This window comes from Schistocerca serialis, unplaced genomic scaffold (genome assembly GCF_023864345.2).
Source record: "Schistocerca serialis cubense isolate TAMUIC-IGC-003099 unplaced genomic scaffold, iqSchSeri2.2 HiC_scaffold_1400, whole genome shotgun sequence".
NCBI lineage: Eukaryota > Metazoa > Arthropoda > Insecta > Orthoptera > Acrididae > Schistocerca > Schistocerca serialis.
The window spans coordinates 5111924-5137939 of NW_026047626.1; the positions used below are offsets into that span (position 1 = coordinate 5111924).

Here is a 26016-nt window from a genome sequence, read left to right on the forward strand (position 1 = left end):
ATTGCTGGATGAACTCCACTTTTTAGTTTCATATATTGACATTTTCAACGTGGATTTACTTAGAATCATAAATTCATTACATTCATGTTCCTTATTATGAATATCACTACTGTGTTGGCTGTTTTTATTCTGTGATACCCTTGACCACTGAAACCATTCAAATGTAGTGTGCTGTGAGCAGGATTCCAAGGATGAATCAATAATAAAAGGGTAATTCTCTCAAAAATTTTATTTTCTGTAAGAATAATAGGATGAAGGTGAAAGATTGTTTAACAACTATTTTAATCCACAAATTAAAGATACATATAAATGTTATAGTTTCATCGATATAGCAAGAATATGTTTTTGACTTATAACACTGATGCTAAATTCTTCTCTCTTCCATTTAAACTTCCGTTTCCTCTGTTATAAAAATGTCCATACTTCGGTTTCCCATGTATTCTTGAATCAATATAAGGGCATATTTCTGGAATTGAATTTCTGTTGATACAAATCCCATTTCTTTTAAATGGAATGTGACAACAGATTGATTCTCTACTTCTTCCTGAAATATAAGCAAAGACACTTAAATTTATTTCACGTGTGAACTGTTTTGGAGATATTCTAGTGTCTGTAGAGTACCAAAATAAGTGACAATGGTAAAAGTATGTAAGTATAAAAACAAACTTTTAAATTAAATACTTAAAGTATCCCAATAATTCTTGGTTTTTTTATTTATAGCGGAATAATTGATAACAAAAAATATATACTCCTCATTATGTTATTATGAGGTAAGGAAAATTAAACTAAAATTATCAGTTTTCTCACGAATTATATGACACACTGAAGAAAGAAAAGTGTGAAGTGTGTGATATTGAGTTTCTACTCATGCGTTTTCCACGTTCTTGAAATGGAGTGTGTGTTTTACTGTACTTAATTTATATTACAATAACAAGCTGATAAAGCAAAAAACTGCGATCAGCTGATTGACATCACGTTTGTCCACCTTTGAAGAACACTAGAGCTGTGTGGCATGAATTCAGGAATTCGTTGGTAGGTTTGCAGACGCCTTGCCACGCGTCACGTAGACGGTGTAACCATGAGCCGCTGGTTTGTGTGTGTAGAGTTGATGCCCTATAGCGCCCCAGATGTGTTGCACAGGTGCAACTCAGGTTAATTTTGGTGCTCAATACGTCAAAGTATAATCGCTATCATCCACTCAGTGAAAGAAGACCAAAAATGGAGGAATATTGGAAAAATTCTTGTAGTCGCAAATTTTTGTACAGTGGTAAGGGTAGAGTGTCATGAACATCATACTAAAAATGAGCATTGGGGTTGGTGGAGTTAACTTTTTTTATGTTTTTCTTGAAGTGAAAATCCTTCTCAGTACAAAATTACATTATGTTAAATATCCTGCAAAAGAGGTCCCATTCAGTTTTTGTCTAGGGCTTATCGTTCCTGCTGTCTCGATGATGAAGGAACCACAAATTATCAAAAATAGTTTTAGAATGGAATAAAGTTAGTGAGTGCTCTATAATGAAATGGATTAATAAGAAATATTAGACTGTGTACCATATACACGTGCAGAAGAGCCACACTGAGGGATAGATTTTGTTCTGGGGATGCAACAGAGTGGAGAGGGTGGGGGTGGAGGGTGGGTGGAAGCGCAGTGTGGTCACACAGTACCATCCATCATTGGACTGCAAACTGAAGTGCGATGTGATTATTCCCCATGCCATTATCCCACTACGTCACAAGAAGCAACTGCAGGATGTTTCAGAAGATTATGCATACTCACCATAGTACACCTTATGAATAACAGGCAATGCAGTGCGCAGACATGTGTGGGCTTGCTTACCTCCCACAAAATGTGTTAATCGACATGCAATACAGATATGAGTTACTAACAGTACTAACGCAACAAACGCATATCGCATAGAATACAGATATGAGTTACTAACAGTACCAACGCAACTAACGCATATCGACAGTCTCTCCGTAAGTCTCTGTATACTGTTCTACAGTCTAGAGGAACAATTGATTCTTGCCAGCCCGCACGGTGGCTGAAGCATTCTTCCAGGAACGTCGGCTTCCCGCACCATCAGCAGCTCTCACTTTTCATTTTGTGGACAGGCTGTATCTCCCCAACATTTCGTGTCCAATTCCCTTATGCGAATAGACAAAATAACTTCAGTGAGCTCGGGTTTATATAGTGGAGATATTTTAAGTTTATTAAGAAGGTAGTTATTTGTTAAGTGAGTCTTTACATAAAAATACGTTGCTGTAAACAAAGACTGAGAAGAGTGTAATTTCTACGTGTGATGTGCTCTGTGACTTTCGTAGCGTTGGTGTGAAAGGTAAATGTGGAACCTGGCTGCTGTCTATCGTTGAGAGCTTATTGTAAAGCCATGTAACTGCGATATACTCACTTGCTGGAGAATTAATGAACAACCAGCAAGTTAATCCAATTCTCTCATCATTAGTTCTGTTCCTGGCAGACTGCATACATCCATTCAGAATTCCCAGCACTTGCTGAGTGGGCTCTACTAAGTCGATCCACCAACTGCACAGTCATAGCTCATCTTCCAAGGTGTATGTGGATATATGTGGTGGAATGGACTGATCATATTGTAGTCTTAGAATAGTAATCTAGTGTAATGCAGTGCTTGACCTTTTGTCATCGCAATTGTGTATGATGTCGAGTGGCAAGGGCAGCAGGTGGTCCACACTAATGTTCTCATAGTCCACAGCTGTCATAGTGCCTTTGATTACTAGCACACCTCCTGTGCAATCCCAGCTGTGTGTTCTGCATAGCATAATACAGCCCCAAATGACCTGCGTCTGTGGTGCTGTGCACCCTTCAGGCAGCTGCAATCTGGCTAATAGCTTATCTTGGCCTGACGGTCCTGTTAGTATGAGAAGATACGTGACTCAGTTGTCCAGGTGACACGTTTCCATTTATCTCAGGTCCAATGTCGATGATCTCACTCGCACATGAAATATAATGAATGATATTGTTGGGTCAACGTGACAACATTTAGAGGTCGTTCCCAGCAAAACCCCTTGTTCAGTAGAGTGTGCTGAACAGTGTGCACCTTCACCAGCATTGCCCTCTGTTGTCAGATCTGCTACTGATCACCATGTGAGATGATTTTCAGAGTGGGCGACCCTCCAATCTCAGTGGCGTGCACTTCCAACATCAAGCTTCCTCTTTCCTTCAACCAATATCTGTAGATTCGCAAACGCGTGACCCACCCCACTAGCTTCCTCATTTCTCGAAACTTTGACAAAAGCCCATACCGAGCTACTGAGCGTCTCTCCTGCAGAGTCTTCCACTGGAGTTTATCTATCATCTCCGTAACGCTTTCGCGATTACTAAATGATCCTGTAACGAAGCGCGCTGCTCTCCGTTGGATCTGCTCTATATCTTCTATCAACCCTATCTGGTACGGATCCCACACTGCTGAGCAGTATTCAAGCAGTGGACGAACAAGCGTACTGTAACCTACTTCCTTTGTTTTCGGATTGCATTTCCTTAGGATTCTTCCAATGAGTCTCAGTCTGGCATCTGCTTTACCGACGATCAACATCATATGATCATTCCATTTTAAATCACTCCTAATGCGTACTCCCAGATAATTTATGGTATTAACTGCTTCCAGTTGCTGACCTGCTATTTTGTAGCTAAATGATAAAGGATCTATCTTTCTGTGTATTCGCAGCACATTACACTTGTCTACACTGAGATTCAATTGCCATTCCCTGCACCATGCGTCAATTCGCTGCAGATCCTCTTGCATTTCAGTACAATTTTCCATTGTTACAACCTCTCGATACACCACAGCATCATCTGCAAAAAGCCTCAGTGAACTGCCGATGTCATCCACCAGGTCATTTATGTATATTGTGAATAGGAACGGTCCTACGACACTCCCCTGCGGCACACCTGAAATCACTCTTACTTCGGAAGACTTCTCTCCATTGAGAATGACATGCTGCGTCCTGTTATCTAGGAACTCCTCAATTCAATCATACAATTGGTCTGATAGTCCATATGCTCTTACTTTGTTCAGTAAACGACTGTGGGGAACTGTATCGAACGCCTTGCGGAAGTCAAGAAACACGGTATCTACCTGTGAACCCGTGTCTACGGCCCTCTGAGTCTCGTGGACGAATAGCGCGAGCTGGGTTTCACATGACCGTCTTTTTAGAAACCCATGCTGATTCCTACAGAGTAGATGTCTAGTCTCCAGAAAAGTCATTATACTCGAACACAATACGTGTTCCAAAATTCTACAACTGATCGACGTTAGAGATATAGGTCTATAGTTCTGCGCATCTGCTCGACGTCCCTTCTTGAAAACGGGGATGACCTATGCCCTTTTCCAATCCTTTGGAACGCTACGCTCTTCTAGAGACCTACGGTACACCGCTGCAAGAAGGGGGGCAAGTTCCTTCGCGTACTCTGTGTAAAATCGAACTGGTATCCCATCAGGTCCAGAGGCCTTTCCTCTTTTGAGCGATTTTAATTGTTTCTCTATCCCTCTTTCGTCTATTTCGATATCTACCATTTTGTCATCTGTGCGACAATCTAGAGAAGGAACTACAGTGCAATCTTCCTCTGTGAAACAACTTTGGAAAAAGACATTTAGTATTTCGGCCTTTAGTCTGTCATCCTCTGTTTCTGTACCATTTTGGTCACAGAGTGTCTGGACATTTTGTTTTGATCCACCTACCGCTTTGACATAAGACCAAAATTTCTTAGGATTTTCTGCCATGTCAGTACATAGAACTTTACTTTCGAATTCATTGAACGCCTCTCGCATAGCCCTCCTCACACTACATTTCACTTCGCGTAATTTTTGTTTGTGTGCAAGGCTTTGGCTATGTTTATGTTTGCTGTGAAGTTCCCTTTGCTTCCGCAGCAGTTTTCTAACTTGGTTGTTGTACCACGGTGGCTCTTTTCCATCTCTTACGATCTTGCTTGGTACATACTCATCTAACGCATTATGTACGACGGTTTTGAACTTTGTCCACTGATCCTCAACGCTATCTGTACTTGAGACAAAACTTTTGTGTTGAGCCAACAGGTACTCTGAAATCTGCTTTCTGTCACTTTTTCTAAACAGAAAAATCTTCCTACCCTTTTTAATATTCCTATTTACGGCTGAAATAATCGATGACGTAACCGCTTTATGATCGCGTATTCCCTGTTCTGCGTTAACTTTTTCAAATAGTTCGGGTCTGTTTGTCACCAGAAGGTCTAATATGTTATCGCCACGAGTCGGTTCTCTGTTTAACTGCTCAAGGTAGTTTTCAGATAAAGCACTTAAAAAAATTTCACTGGATTCTTTGTCTCTGCCACCCGTTATGAACGTCTGAGTCTCCCAGTCTATATCCGGCAAATTAAAATCTCCACCCAGAACTATAACATGGTGGGGAAATCTACTCGAAATATTTTCCAAATTATCCATCAGGTGCTCAGCCACAACAGCTGCTGAGCCAGGGGGCCTATAGAGACATCCAATTACCATGTCTGAGCCTGCTTTAACCGTGACCTTCACCCAAATCATTTCACATTTCGGATCTCCGTCAATTTCCTTCGATAGTATTGCACTTCTTATCGCCGTAAACACGCCTCCCCCTTCACTGTCCAGCCGGTCTCTGCGGTATACATTCCAATCTGAGTTTACGATTTCATTACTATTTACGTCTGGTTTCAGCCAACTTTCTGTCCCTAGTACTATATGAGCGTTGTGACCGTTTATTAATGAGAGCAGTTCTGGGACCTTTCTTTAGACGCTCCTGCAGTTTACTATTAGCACATTAATATTGTTATTCCCTGTTGCATTTTGCCTACTCCTACCTTGCTGCGTCTCAGGAGGCGTCTTGCCGGGCCTAGGGAGGGGATTCTCTAACCTAAAAAACCCCCATGTACACTCCACACGTACTCCGCTACCCTTGTAGCCGCTTCCGGCGTGTAGTGCACGCCTGACCTATTCAGGGGGACCCTACATTTCTCCACCCGATAGCGGAGGTCGGGAAATTTGCACCCCAGATCTCCGTAGAATCGTCTGAGCCTCTGGTTTAAGCCTTCCACTCGGCTCCAAACCAGAGGACCGCGATCGGTTCTGGGAACGATACTACAAATAGTTAACTCTGATTTCACCACGCGAGCGGGGCTTTCCGCCTTCACCAACTCCGCCAACCGCTCGTACGAACTGAGGATGACCTCTGAACCCAAACGGCAGGAGTCATTGGTGCCGAAATGAGCAACAATTTGCAGTCGAGTGCACCCAGTGCTCTCTATGGCCGCCGGCAGGGCCTCCTCCACATCTCGGATGAGACCCCTGGCAAGCAGACAGAGTGAACACTGGCCTTCTTCCCCGACCTTCCCGCTATTTCCCTAAGGGGCTCCATCACCCGCCTAACGTTGGAGCTCCCAATAACTAATAAACCCCTCCCCCCGTGTGCCTGCTCGGACCTTGCTGAAGGAGCGGCCACATGTCCACTCACAAGCAGAGCGGGCGACGCCACACGGCCAGCCTCCACATTGACCCTCCGCCTCGTGCGCCGCGAACGCCGCTGAACCCGCCACTCCCCTTGGGGAGAGGGTGGCCCAACCGCGCCCAGTACACGCGAAGATGTCTCGACAGCAGGGACAGTGGGTGAAGCATGTAACACCTGGGGTGTACCTTGCGACGCACCAGACTCCCCACTGCCGCTACACTCCGAGGCAGCAGCCTGAAGACGGCTGACCGCGGCCATCAACACGCTCAGCTGTTCGCGAACAGTGGCCAGCTCCTCCTGCGTCCGTACACAGCAGTCACACATCCTATCCAGCCTAAGGAATCAATTTACTGAAGAGAGTTAATCAACCTTTAACTAGACTGCTAATTCACTAAAGGCGGCTGTTTATTCCCTAAACTGTGGTTGCTAGGCACTTCTTGTAGAAAACAATGAAAATAGCACTACCTGTCTCTGGACTGTATTGCAAACAAACACTAGCACTACTGGCACTACGGTTGACTAAAGGGACTCACTCTGACTGTATTCAAAACAAACACGAAATCTATGGAACACTATTAATAGCACCCGACAATTAAAGCTTCCTAAAAGCAAATACACACGGAAGAAGAAGTGACAAGTAAGAAAAATACAGTTAATACTTAAATTAAGGTAGCTCGCTGCACAGCAGACGTGAAGCAGACGGCAGTTACGACGACACTGACTCTACTGGCACTATGGCTGACTAAAGGGACTCTCTCTGACTGTATTCAAAACAAACACGAAATCTATGGAACAGTATTAATAGCACCCGACAATTAAAGCTTCCTAAAAGCAAATACACACGGAAGAAGAAGTGACAAGTAAGAAAAATACAGTTAATACTTAAATTAAGGTAGCTCGCTGCACAGCAGACGTGAAGCAGACGGCAGTTACGACGACACTGACTCTACTGGCACTATGGCTGACTAAAGGGACTCTCTCTGACTGTATTCAAAACAAACACGAAATCTATGGAACACTATTAATAGCACCCGACAATTAAAGCTTCCTAAAAGCAAATACACACGGAAGAAGAAGTGACAAGTAAGAAAAATACAGTTAATACTTAAATTAAGGTAGCTCGCTGCACAGCAGACGTGAAGCAGACGGCAGTTACGACGACACTGACTCTACTGGCACTATGGCTGACTAAAGGGACTCTCTCTGACTGTATTCAAAACAAACACGAAATCTATGGAACACTATTAATAGCACCCGACAATTAAAGCTTCCTAAAAGCAAATACACACGGAAGAAGAAGTGACAAGTAAGAAAAATACAGTTAATACTTAAATTAAGGTAGCTCGCTGCACAGCAGACGTGAAGCAGACGGCAGTTACGACGACACTGACTCTACTGGCACTATGGCTGACTAAAGGGACTCTCTCTGACTGTATTCAAAACAAACACGAAATCTATGGAACACTATTAATAGCACCCGACAATTAAAGCTTCCTAAAAGCAAATACACACGGAAGAAGAAGTGACAAGTAAGAAAAATACAGTTAATACTTAAATTAAGGTAGCTCGCTGCACAGCAGACGTGAAGCAGACGGCAGTTACGACGACACTGACTCTACTGGCACTATGGCTGACTAAAGGGACTCTCTCTGACTGTATTCAATACAAACACGAAATCTATGGAACACTATTAATAGCACCCGACAATTAAAGCTTCCTAAAAGCAAATACACACGGAAGAAGAAGTGACAAGTAAGAAAAATACAGTTAATACTTAAATTAAGGTAGCTCGCTGCACAGCAGACGTGAAGCAGACGGCAGTTACGACGACACTGACTCTACTGGCACTATGGCTGACTAAAGGGACTCTCTCTGACTGTATTCAAAACAAACACGAAATCTATGGAACACTATTAATAGCACCCGACAATTAAAGCTTCCTAAAAGCAAATACACACGGAAGAAGAAGTGACAAGTAAGAAAAATACAGTTAATACTTAAATTAAGGTAGCTCGCTGCACAGCAGACGTGAAGCAGACGGCAGTTACGACGACACTGACTCTACTGGCACTATGGCTGACTAAAGGGACTCTCTCTGACTGTATTCAATACAAACACGAAATCTATGGAACACTATTAATAGCACCCGACAATTAAAGCTTCCTAAAAGCAAATACACACGGAAGAAGAAGTGACAAGTAAGAAAAATACAGTTAATACTTAAATTAAGGTAGCTCGCTGCACAGCAGACGTGAAGCAGACGGCAGTTACGACGACACTCGTTGGTAAGGCGGGTGCCAGGTTGAGAGTCATTGGGAGAGTCCTCAGAAAATGTAGTCCATCAACAAAGGAGGTAGCTCTACTTGAGTATTGCTCATCAGTGTGGGATCCGTACCAGGTCGGGTTGACAGAGGAGATAGAAAGTTCCAAAGAAGAGCGGTGCGTTTCGTCACAGGGTTATTTGGTTAGCGTGATAGCGTTACGGAGATGTTTAGCAAACTCGAGTGGCATACTCTGCAAGAGAGACGCTCTGCATTGCAGTGTAGCTTGCTGTCCAGGTTTCGAGAGGGTGCGTTTCTGGATGAGGTATCGAATATATTGCTTCCCCCTACTCATACCTTCCAAGGAGATCACGAATGTAAAATTAGAGAGATTCGAGCGCGCACGGAGGCTTTCCGGCAGTCGTTCTTCCCGCGAACCATACGCGACTGGAACAGGAAAGGGAGGTAACGACAGTGGCACGTAAAGTGCCCTCCGCTACACACCGTTGTGTGGCTTGCGAAATGTAGATGTAGACGTAGACCTTGTACAGGAAGGATTTTCCCAATGGTTTTTGCACCAGATCGTCACCATTATTGGATTTCTGTCATCAGTCCTCTTTACTGATGAAGCAACCTTTAGCAGAACTGCCATCATCAGCCTGCATTATAGTCATCCCATCGGCATCGTTTCAGCTTGAGTGTGTTGACAGGAATTCTTGGCGAACACATACTTGGGCCAGTTATTATTCCACAATGCCTCACTGGGTGTTGTGTGATAGGTTAGTTAGGTTTAAGTAGTTCTAGGGGACTGATGACCATAGATGTTAAGTCCCATAGTGCTCAGAGCCATTTGAACCATTTGAACCACAACGCCTCGGTGGAGGAATGTACCTCTGCTTCTTGAAAATGTGCCTTTGGCAACATGACAGGTTATGTGGTTTCTGCGTGACAAAACAATACCGCACGTCCGCATTACAGCTCACCAACACACCAACAGCATCTTCATCGGACTGTGGATAGGACACAGAGACCCTGCAGCACCGCCTGCTAGATCACTGGACTTAAAGCCGACAGGTTTTTTTTTTTATCACTGGGGCCATCTGAAAATCGTCGTGCATGCTGCACCGGTGCCTGATGTGCAGTCCCTTCAACAGAATGTTCACAGCGCGTATGACGCAGCTCGGAGAGAGGCTGGAACGTGTCAAACGGTACAGCAATCCATGATTCGATGTGTGAATGCGTGCATGGCGTTGGAACCACTTTCAACATCCGTTGTGACGCGGATACGAAGCAGCTCTGTACTGTGTTCTCGGACAATTTATTGTCGTTGCACGAACACTTTCAATGTCTGGACACATGTTCCTAGGACATTTCTCCTTCTATCTCCAGTCACTTCGTCGGTTTTCTGCATACTGTGCACATGTGTTCAGCATCTGACCTAGTGTACATTCAGCATCTGACCTAGTGTACATGTAACAATAGCGGCCATTAAAATTGCGCTACACCACGAAGATGACGTGCTAGAGACGCGAAATTTAACCGATAGGTAGAAGATGCTGTGATATGCAAATGATTAGATTTTCAGAGCATTCACACAAGGTTGGCGACGGTGGCGACACCTACAACGTGCTGACTTGATAAACTGTTCCAACCGATTTCTCATACACAAACAGCAGTTGACCGGTTTTGCCTGGTGAAACGTTGTTGTGATGCCTCGTGTAAGGTGGAGAAATGCGTACCATCACGTTTCCGATTTTGATAAAGGTCGGATTGTAGCCTATCGGGACATTGATGCTCGCGTTGGTCGAGATCCAATAACTGTTAGCAGAATATGGAGTCGGTGGGATAAGGAGGGTAATATGGAACGCCATTCTGGATCCCAACGGCCTCGTATCACTAGCAGTCGAGATGGCAGCCATCTTATCCGCATGGCTGTAACGGATCGTGCAGCTACGTCTCGGTCCCTGAGTGAACAGATGGTGACGTTTGCAAGACAACAACCATTTCCACGAACAGTTCGACGACGTTTGCAGCAGCATGGAGTATCAGCACTGAGATCACGGCTGTGGTTTCCCTTGACGCTGCATCACAGACAGGGGCGCCTGCGATGGTGTACTCGACGATGAACCTGGGTGCACGAATGACAAACCGTCATTTTTCCGGATGGACCCAGGCTCTGTTTACAGCATTGCGATCGTCGCATTCGTGTTTAGCGACATCGAGGTGATCGCACATTGGAAGCGTGTATTCGTCATCGCCATACTGGCGTATCACCCGGCGTGATGGTATGGGGTGCCACTGGTTACACGTCTCGGTCACCTCTTGTTCTCATTGACGGCACTTTGAACAGTGGACGTTACATTTCAGATGTGTTACGACCCGTGGCTCTACCCTTCATTCGATCCCTGCAAAACCCTACATTTCAGAAGGATAATGCACGACCACATGTTGCAGGTCCCGTACAGGTCTTTCTGGATACAGAAAATGTTCGACTGCTGTCCTGGCCAACACATTGTCTGGATCTCTCACCAACTGAAAACGTCTGGTCAACGGTTGCCGAGCAACTGGCTCGTCACAATACGCCAGTCACTACTCTTCATGAGGTGTGGTACACGCCATCCGAACTCTGTTTGGCTCAATGTCGAGGCGTATCAAGGTCGTTATTACAGCCAGAGGTGGTTGTTCTGAGTACTTATTTTTCAGGATCTATGCAAATTGCGTGAAAATGTAATCACACGTCAGTTCTAGTATAATATATTTCTCCAATGAAACGCAAACGGAATTTATCTTGCCATATTGTTATCAGTGGGAAACTGTGTACATTAGAACATCGTACAGCTACCTGCAACCTTACCCCAGAACTTTTCAAGCAATAACTGCAGTCAACAAGCCTCCATATGGTGCATGATCAGAGAAACTTTCTATGCCACTGTCGTGCTTCTCCTTTCCTGATTCCTTCCCGAACGGTATACAGAAGAATGGATGTCGGTATGTTTCCGTATAAGTTCAGATTTCCTTGATTTTCTGATGATGGTAATTTCAACTATGTATGTGAGGAAGCAATACGTTGCCAGATTCTTTTTCAAATATATCCTCTCAGAATTTCATCAGTAAACGTTTATATGCCTCATAACGTGTGCCAGTGAAGATGATGAACGTTTTCGTGAGCTTCTAGTGTTTTTTAACTGGACTTGCGATCTTCTTGCGATTTTTCTCATATTTTATAATCCTTAAAGGCTCACATTTTTCAGAATACCTTTACTTTTCTGTAATTTATTGACTTATGATACACGTAAGTAATGCATTAAAGCTATTATGTGATCTTTGGCACTTAGATGCATATTTTCATTTTCTTTTCTGTGACACTGAAATTCTCTCTTCTGAATTCAAGCTGAGCAGCCCCAGCTCCTGTTCTTTCCATCAGCTGCCAGGTATTATCTGTAGGTATGTCAATCGGCCAAGAGAATAAAAGCCAGTATCTTTCCTGCCCAATATTTATTCTGCATCTAGAAGCATGGATCATGCCCACTCGCCCATGTAATTATGATAGGCTGCCATAATTTGAGGACGTTGTGCTGAAATGGTCTTCTTCCCATGTGCAGAGTATCATTTTAAATATAACACATGTTCCACTCCATGAGAAGTCGATGCTTCAGCAACTGCTGAATTGTCCACCCACTCTGTTACAATAACGCCATCATCCTTGTAAGATGAAGATTTAAAAATCTCATTCGCATTTCGTTCGCTAGCTCTTGCTTTGGAGAATTTAGGCAAGATTTGAGAACTCTGTTTTTTTCTAATAGTTCCCGTCCCTCCTTAAACTTGTTCTGCTAGGAAAGTCAGAACATCAAATCCCCAGAAGAAATGCAGTGGCACTAGCCTTACTTCCAGTGTTAAATCTTCTACATCTAAATGAGTGAGGTGGCAGCATCACCAAACTGTTGTACTTTTGCATTTCGCGACTTTTCTTAATAAAAAGAAGAATTTACAAAACATCCAGAAGTGGCGGATAAAACTAAAATTTGTATTCAAATCGTTTCCGCCTGATAAGTTACTAGCAAGTGTGTCTCTCAAAATATTTTATCATCGATTCCTCACAAGGCTGATGTAGAGAAACAAAGAGTTTATTACATTTGTCTCTTACTCTTTCAGTAAAGGATCTGTTTTACCACAACTTGATCGTTCCAGCAAATTTATTACTTTCACTACAGTGTAGGTATCTGAGTATTTGTCCTTCTCATCGAATTCTATACAAGCTCGTACCTTGTGTCCACACTGGAAACGCTGCGTAGCCTCTTACTGACGAGAGGGTTACAACTAATTAGAATGACGATGCCGAGGAAACACATTATTTCTTGAGGATTTGGGAAGTTCATAGAAAGTGTGCAGGTGTTTGACTCTTCGACTAGGAATTGTATGAGATCATCATGAAAGAGTAACTCCCCACTACACTTGTCAACACATGTGCAAGAGCTTCAGTGAGGAAAAAGTTCCAGTTTAGAAGTTAATGCACCATAAGTATAAATACAGGTTTTCTGCTTATTTCCGAATTTCTCAAATCTGCTTCTGTTTTTGAATCTATCAGACTTAATTTAAGCTTTGGCCTGGAGTCGCCGATGGTTGAGATTGTCTGGTTTTCCCCCTTCATCGTCATCATCATCATCTGAGTCCCCATCCGTCGGAACTGCTGGATCAGGGGGACTGTGTACGTTCCAACTGTGTGGGGGGACAGGATCTCTAGGACATCCTGCTCAGTCAGACCTGGTTGCAAACATTCCGCGATACCTCCGTTACGAAACAAAAGAGAGATAAGAAGCGAAATCATTTTTGACCCTGCCAGCTGCCCAGTCTGTGCACATGGACCTGACTGAAAAACTCAGTTTATAAACAGAATGTAAATTGATGGATAACAACTTCTTTCAAACCAAACCCCCAATATACATATTTAGATCTACTGCAAACAGTTTCATCCGGAAAAACAAAGAACTTCTTCATAAAACAGTACTTACTTAACATCAGTATGCTACATTTCTGTTGTTGAACCACTACCTATAATACACACTGCCACAAACACAGTGGGAATGCTAACAATGAAGTGTGAAAACTAAGAATGTAGAAATGAAACCTCTCTGACAAGACTACATTGTCACCAACGCTAAAAATAATTGTGAGCTGACAGTGGAGAAAGAACAAAGCTATTGAACATTTGCGTCAATATGGACCTGACCGCTCAACCTTTTTGTAAATTACCTCTTCCACAGATCAAATAATTTTGCTTGTGATCTTTCAAAGAATCTTCCTGGCACACGTTTTGTGCGGGTGTTCAATTTAAGATCACCCTGTATGCAAACTCCAAGTAATTTCGTGGCTGTTTCTGTTTCCTGTTATTTTTCATCACGGCTGTACATTTCACGAAATTTTCTGCGAGTACAACTTTCAGATATACAAGCACATCACCTGTGAGTAGCCATATACAGCTTCAGTCATTTTCCACAATCGATGTGGCTGAGCACACGTCAGTACACCTTACGGGGCGGCGGGTAATTATGGGAATTATATAAACTGATTCGACGCCTTTTTACGAGAGCCTGGCAACTATTTTTGTGGTCAGCTAGAAAGCGATGGAGAACATACTGACCATAGTTTCCAGCCTGCACATCCACATTCTTGTCCAGCCCACTGAAAGAAATGTTTCTATTCTCTTTTTGCTAAGCGGGATCAGGACTATCATCATAAATGAAATTTTAGAGTTCTAGTTTATACTTATAGTTGGTAAAGTTTCACACACATAACATTGTCAATGCCATTATGTTCATACTGACAGTAGATCTTTGTTTCCTAAACAGCACTATTAGCATTTCAGAGGCGAGCTCTATGGTAAATTGCTACCATATTGTCTTTCGCCCTGACTACTGATACTTAATTAAATTAAATGCTCGCCACAAAAGTGAAAGATAATATCCCCATTTGCCACGCGAATTTGTAAATATCACGGACGGCACACTAACAATTACATTGGCGACAATCTAAGTGATCCAGGACGGTGTACAGTCCTCGCGAGTGATTACAGAAAATCAGCGTTTTACAACAGCGCGCAATACGGCATTCGAGTGACATGGATCGTACAGTGGCTGGGTGCGAAGTGAAGCCTGTCAGGCTGTATTTATATACGTGGCGCAGCGGACGGCCAAGGGAACACCTGCTGTCATCCGCCCTATGCACACGGCAGCAGTCACTAAACGGCCGCTTTCTCTGACACATAATCTTTATTAATGTAATTATGAATTGATTTAGAACATCTTCATATTTGCCTGCATGTAGGCACGTTGATTGAAATTACAGAGATACTTTCAGCTCGATTGCTTGAAAACGTCGCCTTCTAGAATTTTTAGAGCGGAACTGACAGCAAAAAAATGGTTCAAATGGCTCTGAGCACTATACGACTTAACGTCTGAGGTCATCAGTCGCCTAGAAATTAGAATTAATTAAACCTAACTAACCTAAGGACATCACACACATCCATGCCCGAGGCAGGATTCGAACCTGCGTCCGTAGCGGTCGTTCGGTTCCAGACTGCAGCGCCTAGAACCGCACGGCCACTCTGGCCGGCAACTGACAGCAGATCCTTCCCTATGAACTATAAACTTAAGATACCTTGTACTGGTTGTTATTAACAGTAGGGTCCTAAAATTTGTCATATCTTCATTATTTAATACGTTTTATCATGTGCAGTAAACAAAATTTTCTAGCATTACAATTGCAGATACTTAATCTAATACAAACGGGTATGTTTTAGTTACAAATTTAGTTTTCATTAAATTATTCGAAAACTATTAGCAGTAGCTTAATGTGGTCAAGTAATTATTATTTTTAAGTTGAACTCAAACCTTACCCAAATTTGTACATTTCTAAGTATAATATAACCTAACCTAACCTAACATAACCTAACCTGCGCCTTCAATTTTTCTTAAAAACGTGGATTCTGACCACAATTTTTATTTAATCAAATTTAGACTTGCACCAATTAATTATGGCCAATTTCTTGCTTCTTAGCTTTATTATTTAGCGCCATTTAATTTTTTCTTAAAACGGTATATTTATGAAAACTACTGATCTTTTCACCCACACACTTGGCATTTAAAACATGATTACATTAACATATATCTTGAAAAAAGTTTGAAAACGGCAGTTTTAACTTTTAATTTCGTTCTTAATTATGACGCAATACTTGTGTGCTACGCGCAGACGCTTTATTGTGACGTGGCGGTACTCGCAGTGAAATGTGGTGAGTCCCGGCACAATCACTCGCCTCTGCATCTCGCAAACGATACAGCCCTTGTTTCGCTACAACATCTCACTAAGCTGTGTACAAATTCCAGCTGTAGAAGCCTCCTTTACTGGCAGCCCTGTGCTGCCGAACCCAGGACCCAAGTCAGTCGGACCCCACTGTCAGACTGTGTACCTTAACCTAATGTGTGCTAGACGGGACAACACTGAACGCCAGCCATGATGGCAGCACACTTACGGACGTAGCCACATTGCACCAAACGAGGCCAGCCTGCAGCTCGGGAGTGCTCACTGCAACCATGCAGCACCACGAACGTCAGTTTCTGGGGGTGGAATAAACATACCGATGGTATGGCTGCCACTGACAAACTGTTGGGCAACAACCTAGTACCTACGCACCACACCGCCGCAGCCAAGTCCCAGGTGGAGAGCTGAAGGCCTTCCTAACCACTAGGAGCCTGGACCCACCATTCACCCTGAAGCTCAATCACAACTGAGCTGCGAAAATTGAGTCAGAAGCCTTCTTGTCACTCCTACAGCCGGATGAAAGACCTCATCTCCAGCTGCGGCACACAGCATAGAATTAGATTAAGCTGACTGGATTGACTGCATTGTATCTCTCTCTCTCATGTTTCGCTTCCCGGGTTCGATTCCCGGCGGGGTCAGGGGTTTTCTCTGCCTCATGATGACTGGGTGTTGTGTGATGTCCTTAGGTTAGTTAGGTTTAAGTAGTCCTAAGTTCTAGGGGACTGATGACCGTAGATGTTAAGTCCCATAGTGCTCAGAGCCACTTTTTTCTCATGTTTCTCATGACTGGCAAATGGCAGCGCTGTATGGGACACTTCGTTAAGCCAGAGGAACCTGTCGATTTGTTACAGTTTTGGGAAAATGTTGGTGATGATTAAGCTAGCATGAGTCCCGTAAGATGCACACAGTACAACTTAATGGGCCAGAGTACACTGTGCACAGAGCTAGCCTCAGTTAAGTGTTAAATATGACAAAAACTTGTTCCTTATGTGAAACAGTAAACTGAGACAAGATTTCTCAGAATTACACAAAAGAATTAGAAGTAATGTTTTAACATTGCAGTTGCCTATGTTTTTGTTGTTGTGGTTGTTGTTATCATTGTTGGTCCTGTTTCGTTTTTCTGTTGTATTTGTTACATAGATATTCCACAGTGCCAGAATAAGAAACATAGGGGGTTACCACGTGGGAAGCAGTGCAGTCTTTGGTCTAAAAAATGGCTGAAATGAAGGCAAATAATATAGAACTACATAGACAGTGGAATGCTGTAAGTGAGGATAGGGCTTCATTCGGTTGGACCAGTTCCACACTCGATTCAGTCCGTGGGCGGAGAAAATTCCCCGACCAAGCCGGGAGTCGAACTGGGGCCCAGAGGATTGACAATGCATCATGCTGACCATTGAGCTGCTGGAGTCGGACAGTAAAGACTATGATGAGTATCTACAACAGTGACGATTGTGTTGTGGAGAAAACACGTATTGATTTAAGTAGCTATACTCCCAGATTCTCATTCGAACTGCACAAAAATTTCTTTTCATTAGAATATTGTAAACAAAAAATATGTACTTTCGGTAAATTATGAATCCGAGAATTACAAGCGACAAAGCAAAGATTACACCTGTAACTGAAATGTTGTTAAATTGAGACTGACTTTCAGAAGACTGTTAAAATAATGATATGTCTATAAAGACTCTATTAGGGGATATTTTTGAGTGTCCTCCTTCAAAAGTTTACACTAGAAGTACAACTCATAATATTACTGATTTCAATGAAGTCTTATTGGGGAGACTTTTTAGTGACTGTGTATTAAAATTATCAGCAGTCACTCATTTTTACTGATATCTTCAAGGTGGTTACATAATGGGTTCAAGTTTTCTACATAAGATGTGCACAATATGGACTTAGTTGCTCTTGTAAAGCATTCAGTATGACTTCCTTTCCTAAGGTTTCCAGCAAAGTGTGTTTTTAAATATTGGTGAGATTTTCGTTCCACATGTCTGCTCCACAGAGCTTACCTATATCCATTAACATGTAACACGTCTGCAGCCATGATGTCAAGTCTTCAAACAGGCAGGGTTTCAAAACTGTAATTTATCAGTTTGAGTAACTATTTCCATAGTTATATTTCAATTATTTTGATACAAAAGGATAGCTGATATTTTATAATAACTGAATTACAACTGCCCGCCAAATTCTTGTTACTGCTGAAAACTTTTAAGACATAGACGTTTGTTTAAGTTCTGCTTGCAACTATATGTTTTTCAGAAGCTTTCTGAGAAACCTAGTTTCTTTTCTAATGTATCATAGACTACATTTGGTTCTGCCCTATTTCTTGTAAGATGTTGGTGCTCTGACGTTTCTAATCACTAGTAATTTACCACAGAATACAGTGCTGATGGATGTAATGTGTGCTTGTGCAGTATAAATTTACTTTAGTGTTACAGGGGAGATTCAATAAAAGGGAGAGAATAAGATACTGTTGAAGTATAAAACTACTTCTATAAAATGACACCAAGAAGAGCACTGAATTCAAAGTTCTCATGTCACAAGCAGATTTCCATACTCAGTGTCACATACGTTTCTACAGGACACATCACAGAGAAGTTTAGGACTTGACATAGACATGGATTCACAGCAATATGTTGCAACATGTGCACCTATCTCTACCAGGCCAGCATGTATCTAGAAACTACTAGGAATTGAACTAACTCATCTATATCAAAATACCACTGACACATCACATGTGACTGTCTTTATCTGGGTAGATTGGTTTCATAAATGTTAAAGTTACCATCATGTTCACAAATATAGCTTTTAAAACCGACTTTTAAGTAATTATGTTTTGTTATGTATTTGACACTTCTCTTACTTTCATTATCAGTGATGGTGCAACCTTTCTTTATTCCTTTTTTCATATATTTCAGAAAGACTTGAGAAGTAAAGACGTTCTTTGGAAATGTATTTCGGAAATTCTGCCTAGTGCGTATAATTCAAACATGGGCAGCCATTCATAACTGAAGGCAAAGGGAAAATCACTTACCTGTGTATACTCTGATATGAGATGATAATTTTCATTAAATCTTGACCGCAATAAAGAAGCTAAGTCGTTGTCTTCCAATGGCTGCTGTGTACTTGAGTCTCTGGTCAGGTACAGGAGGATGTATGTCCTGTAGGGAGTAAGGGAAATCCAAAGTTACATTTCTCATATTACATTAGAAATACGAAAGTTACCAAACTTTTTGCATTCTCAACCATACGATTTTAGCGTTATATGGAAAACTACAGTCTGTGTAATACTTTATAAGCTGCATTATTATGTTCAATTCAGATTTCATGTGTGAAAACATTATGCTTCATGTCAGAAGAACTATGGCATCATCTAGTGCAGAAAACAATCCATAAGTTATTCTTTCCTTGTTACCTGTTGACACCACTAATCCTGTCAGCAGCACGAATCTCCAAGGTAACTACATCAGGGCTGTAGCTACCACTTTCTGTGGTAACTACTGTGAGTGCGTTCTGTGGCAAAATTGCTTTTGGAGGATAAGTGTGGCCTATTATCCGCGATTCTTCACCCAGAGTCACCGTCTTCGCAGAAACGGCCACGGAGTATGTCCTGGCAGCTGACAAACCTGTAATCTGAGAACGAATACATTTGAATGAGAATACTATGATAGAAACCATTCCAAATGGAGTATTATGCTGTTTTGTTGTGCACACACAACACTGCATAGGATATCAATGAATAAGTTTACAACGAGGCCTGGAGAAGATAAATCTGAATACAGAACATCTTCAATGTTGCTCTCGTGTTCTTCGCACCAGATATGAATATACGATGACCGGAGACAGAAACAAAAGGAGAGAGCGGAATAAGCGGAGAAAAGTCTCATTAATAAAGAACTGTTAGTGTCAGATGTATACTATTTTTGTATTTAAAGTGCAGAACTGAAGGAGCCATGTCAGAAAAAAATGCTACCTTGCTTTAAAGTGAAATATTATTTGGTGGCACATTTTTACATTTAGTTATGGGCAATCATGTAAAATTAAAAACTCACGCGAAGAATAGCATATGGACTAGAAAGTGAAATGTTTCTATATTTCCATAACAAAATTTTACACGGAAGAAAATTATATATTATAGAAATATATGAAGTTATATTCCTCAAAAACACTAATCAGAAATGAAAAAACTTGTCTGTCTGTATGATCCACTGAAGAATATCAAAATAAATTTGTGAAACTAAAATATATTTTTTATCGGCCTACAGGCACCACATATAGAAAGTTAATGTACACTACAAGCTATGAGTTTTCTGGATCTGTAAGACTGTGATTATGATCATGATAATCTTTTTTATTATATCCATCTTTTTTCTTTGGAATAATAATCTGAAAAATCTATTTTGTGCCTGTTTACATTAGTAGCTGGTTAGTATCGAGACTGTGCTTTCCCCTTACATGTACACCATAAAACACGTTTGATTGGCTACGCAAAACAAACATATTTGACTGTTTCTTTAAAGAACAGAAGAGAAACACTATCTGTTTTGAATTTTAATAGTAGTGTCCAGAAAGTTTTGCTTGAAAATTATGAATTACTTAGGAATCAAGCAGACAACTCACCGAATGGCAGAAGTGCTGCATTGTCGATAAGCACACAAACAAAGGGTACAGAGCTGTGATGGCTTTAGGAATGCACTTCCTTTTTCTACCTCTAGGGAAAACATCCACATGAGTGCACAACACAAATGTGCACAGAAGTCTCCCTACATTATGCTCAATCGACTGCCAGCTCTTTACTGGCCTACAGTAAGTATATTGGCGTGTGGTGGGGGTATGGGGTTGGGTGAGGGGTGGAGCGAAGTGGGAGGCTGGGAGGGAGTTTGGGGAAGCATCTAGCGGCTTGTGGGAGAGTGGGGAGACGTCTGTGGGCTACCTAGGGCTGCAGGTAAGGCAGCTGGTGTCACGATGCTGGCAACATGATTTCCTAGACTAGGGAGTGAGATAACAGCACGCATTTAGTTGATGCAGTGGTACTGGGTGGGGGAGGGCATACGGACAAACACCCACACTTACACACACACACACACACACACACACACACACACACACACACACACACACACATCTGGTGGTGGTGGGGAGGATCCAGATGGCATGGGTTGTGAAGTTGTCATTGAAACCTCGCATGCTGTAGCACTGGGTGGTCCAGCCAGTTTTTGCAAACAGTTTGGTGGTGGCCAATCATTCTATTTGACAGCTGCTGTGTTATCAGACCAATGTAAAACGCTGTGTAGTGTCTGCAACAGAGCTGGTATACAACATAGCGGCTTTCACAGGTGGTGCAGGCTCTGATAGGGCAGGATAAGTCTGTGATGGGACTGGAGTAGGTCCGGCTGGGTGGCTTCCCAAAGTGGTTTTCCTCCACCTACGCAATCTCCACAAAATCCTAGCCCATCCCTTTGCCACTCCCATCCCTAGTCCCCTGCCACAGGGATTATACCGCTGTGAAAGGTCCAGATGCAAGACCTGATTAATCCACTCACTGAGTACAGCTTACTACAGTACTGTCAGAGGTTTATCCCAGCCCATGAGAGGTCAGACCACTTGTGAAAGCAGCCATGTTACATACAAACTCTGCTACAACTACTGCACAGCGTTTTACATTGGTATAACAAACAACCAGCTGTCAACTAGAATGACTGGCCGCCGCCAAACTGTTGCCAAAAACGAGGTAGACCACCCAGAGGCACAACATGCAGCAGAGCACAACATATGGGATTTCAATGGCTTCTTCACAACCCATGTCATCTGGATCCTCTCCATCACCACTAGCTTTACTGAATTGCATAGTTGTGTGTGTGTGTGTTTGTGTGTGTGTGTGTGTGTGTGTGTGTGTGTGTGAGTATATACCATCCTATGTCCCAGTACCTCCACCCAATTTGTCCCCACATCAGCTAATTGTGTTCTGTTATCTCTCTTCCTAGTCCATGAAAGTGTATGCTCAGCCTTCTGCCACCTGGCCCTCTATCTGCACCCCTAGGTATCTTACAGACTCCTTCCCACTCTCCCACAAGTCGCTTGGCACTCCCTCGACCACTCTGTGCCTCTGGACTCTCTCCATCCCTCACTCCACCCTACTGCACACCTCTAACCGAGTTAGAGGTGCCGAGCACAGTCCTCTCATCGTGGGCCATTGAAGAGCTGGCTGTCGGCTGAGCACAATGTAGAGGCAGAGGCATGTGCAGGTGAGTGAGTGTGTGTAAGTGTATCTGTGTGCATGTATTTTTCCTTCACCTAGAAAAAGGAAGTGCAGTCAAGAAGCTAGCCAAGCTCTTGTTTGTGTCACTATCGATGACACAGCACTTCTTCCTTTCGCTGAGTCGTCTCCTTTATCCCTAAACAATTAGTAACTTTTTATTTTCATTAGTTATACTGTATTCATTGATCACTCTGATAATTCACAGAGGAGGTTATTTAGCATCTAACAACTTTCTATACATAGAAAAGTTGTAAAGTATGAAAGGTACGCCCTAAATATACTTGAGACTAATTTATCATTCAATATTAAAGATAAACACAATTTCCATAGACACCAAACGTATTAAAAATTTACGAAGTTATTCACTTAAGGAAACTCTTCACTTGTTTTAGCATTTTCGATCTTCACTATGTATTCCGAGTTTATATTCTCTCTTAAACTAAGTTACATTGGAACTCTACACTTACAGTGACTCTTAAAGTACATCTTTTCATTTATTTCGTGTAATGTCTCACATAATATACTGATACATGTGGCAACTGCATCAGGAACGCGGTTTTCTTAATTCAGAATTGTGACATTATGGGTAGTTGCCTCATGGAGGCTTCAGCTAACAGCGGCGGCGTTAACTATGTGTTTAGTTGGTGGCTGAGAAGGGCTGGCTACACTAGCACAGAGTGCTGCTGGATGTGGGAATTTTACTGGTGGGTCCAAACAGGCACTGGTGAAGCGGTTACTTTAAATGAATATGTATGTAAAAGGTCATTAACAAAAGTTGTATTAAATTGCTGTGGGAGTGTGAATATTAAATGTAAGACTTTTTTATCTAAAAATAAGTATCTAGAGGGCAAGAGGGTTCATTTTCTTGTCTGGACATTTGTTATGTAATTTAAATGCAACTACTTCATACTGTAAAATCAGACACTATCGCACTCATGAATTCTGTCAACAGTTTATGTGGTAATGTGTCACTTTTATGATGAAACGTCACAAACTGATCACAATTACTGTAATATCATTCTTCTAACCTCGGTATATAAAGGGCCATGTTTCTGTTGGAGCACACACAATGGCGACTACAGTGAACGAAAACATAAGATGGATATAGCTTTTCCATGGTAACTACGTTACAGGCCTCATTAACAAGCTAACATAAAAGCAAATACAGCATAAAAATTGCAGCTGTTAGGAGAGCTCATTCTAACTTCATGCGTGATTCAATGATAAGCAAGTCACAACAGCTAATTATGAATACTACACAGTACAACAGAAATTAATAACACTTACACCACTGAAGTAATCACAGCATATGAAATATTTAACAAAAAGTGACAATGTCAGCACAGACTACAACAGGCCACGTTCCAAATTCTCTATGTCTCTCAAAAGTTACAGACTATTTCATAAAAGTCAAATACGCATATGTGCGAGAATCATAAATCCTCCACAAGCTACAGGTAATAAGAAGGCCATCATAGTTCCTCATCTAATCGCACCAGGTAATGATTGTTTAGATTTAATGATTAGATTTACTTTAAATTAATATGTACGTAAAAGATCATTAACAAAAGTTGTATTAAATTTCTGTGGGAGTGTGAATATAAAATGTAAGACTTTTTGACCTAAAAACAAGTATCTAGAGGGCAAGAGGGTTCATTTTCTTGTCTGGACATTTTTTATGTAATTTAAATGCAACTACTTCATACTGTAAAATCAGACACTATCGCACTCATGAATTCTGTCAACAGTTTATGTGGTAATGTGTCACTTTTATAATGAGAGGTCACAAACTGATCACAATTACTGTAATAATATTCTTCTAACCTCTGTATATAAAGGGCCATGTTTCGTCTGGCCCACTCACTCACTGACTCATTATCGAACAGACCAAGCCTCTAACGACAGAAACTTGAAATTTATAAATGATGATGATTTTATACTGTAGACATCGCTTAAGAAGGTATTTTTCGAATTTCCACTACTAAGGGAGTGAAAAAGGGACAGATATGTTTTTGAAAATATTTTCTATTAACGCAATTTTGAGGCCAGATCTATGAAAACTGGTAAGTGGTTTCTTGGTCAGAAATAAAGAAATACGTTTGTTAGCATTATTGAAAATGTAACCACATATGGGGTTGAGATGCTAGGTGAATCACTTTTTGAAAATAAATAATTATAAAAGAACTACTAAAGTGTTTTTAAAGCTACATCTATGCACACTGGTATTTAACATCTTGGTTACAAGTAAAAAAGTGTTTCTGGAATTTTGACCCCTATAGGGTTTGAAATAGCAACCAAAGTGTTTCATGAATTATTTCATTATGGACACACTCTCCAAGCTAAATTCATGAAAATTTGCATTTGACTTCTTGGGTAGACAAAAAACTACATGTATCACTGTTTTAGGAAATTCAACTGGTATGGGGGTGGAATAAGGGATGATAGTGGAAATATCTCATTATGCTAACATTTTTGAAGCTAATTCTATGAAAATCTGTGTTTGGCTCCTCTGTTAGAAACAAAAAAAGTATGCATGTCACTGTTTTTGGAAACTGAGTCCCTGAGAGGGTGAAATAGGGAGGTGAAATGTTTTATGAAAATATTTCGTTGTGAAAGCATTTTAAAGCAAAATGTTGGAAAACTGCAGTTTGACTTCTCAGTTACAAATGAGAGAAATAGGAATTCACTGTTTTTGGAAATTTAGCCCCTGTAGGGGTGAAACAGGGAATGGAAAAACTTTTTGAAAATGTGTCGCCGTTAAGGCAATTTTAAAGATCGAGCTATGATTTATTTTCCCAGAGAGAATTAAAAAGTACTAACTTCAGCATTTTTGGAAATTAAATGGCAAGGGTGTAAAATAGGGGCGAAAGTTGTTTTGCATATGAATAATAAGTAAGGAACTATTAAAACATGTGTAAAGCAACTGGTATGAAAAGTGGTATTTGATCTTTCAGTTAAAAATGAAAAAAGTACGTGATTCAGTGTTTTTGGAAATTTGACCCCCCAAGGGAGTGAAATAGAGGATGAAATGTTTTATGATATTATTTCATTATGAAAACGTTTTCAAAGCGAAATTATGAAAATTTGTAAATGGATTTTGTGTTGGATATATAAAGTAACGTGTTTCACTGTTTTAGTAAATTCATTCCCTTGGGGGATGAAAATATTTATTGTATTAAAAAATATTTATAGCTAAATCTATGAAAACTGGTATTTGACTTGTCAGTTAGATGTAAAGAAACAGGTTAGGGGGATGAAAGTTTCTTAGGAAATATCAACATGAGGCTTCTCCTCACTACTAATTGATACAAAATTTCGTCTCCATTTGCTGCCAGGCAGACTCATGACGATATATCTTTTGAATATCCCATTTGTATTCGGCCAGTGTCCGTTGTTACTAGCACCCCATGGTAAGCATCTTCTTCTGCACCGGAATCAAGGTAGCCTTTATATTCACAGCTGCCTCTTACTGCTGAAAATTATTAGCGTGTCTAGTGATTTCTATGAGGTTTCTTTACGGTGTTTCATAGTATTTGCTTGTGGCTGCCAGTACTTGGGTGTTACCAAAACGAGTCCCGTGGTCTCCTTGTCACAAAGCATGTTCCATAAGAGCTGCTATGACAGTTTCTCCCCTTCTACAATTGCTCAGGTGTTGTTGTAGCTGCTTTCTGACCGATCTTTTAGTTGTGC

The 26016-nt window shown here is 41.4% G+C and overlaps 1 protein-coding gene across 1 annotated transcript in view; it reads right to left on the bottom strand.

Annotated features, from left to right (window-relative positions):
• Window positions 1-263: 263 nt before the first annotated feature.
• Window positions 264-26016, bottom strand: part of LOC126442674 (phosphatidylinositol phosphatase PTPRQ-like) — a 402005-nt gene continuing 376252 nt past the window's right edge. Inside the window, exons 16-18 of the mRNA XM_050090726.1 lie at window positions 19483-19700; window positions 19102-19228; window positions 264-544 (exon numbers count right to left, since the gene is read on the bottom strand). Of these exons, the coding sequence (XP_049946683.1) occupies window positions 386-544; window positions 19102-19228; window positions 19483-19700 (504 nt within the window). The 3' untranslated portion in view covers window positions 264-385. The remainder of the gene's footprint in view (window positions 545-19101; window positions 19229-19482; window positions 19701-26016) is intronic.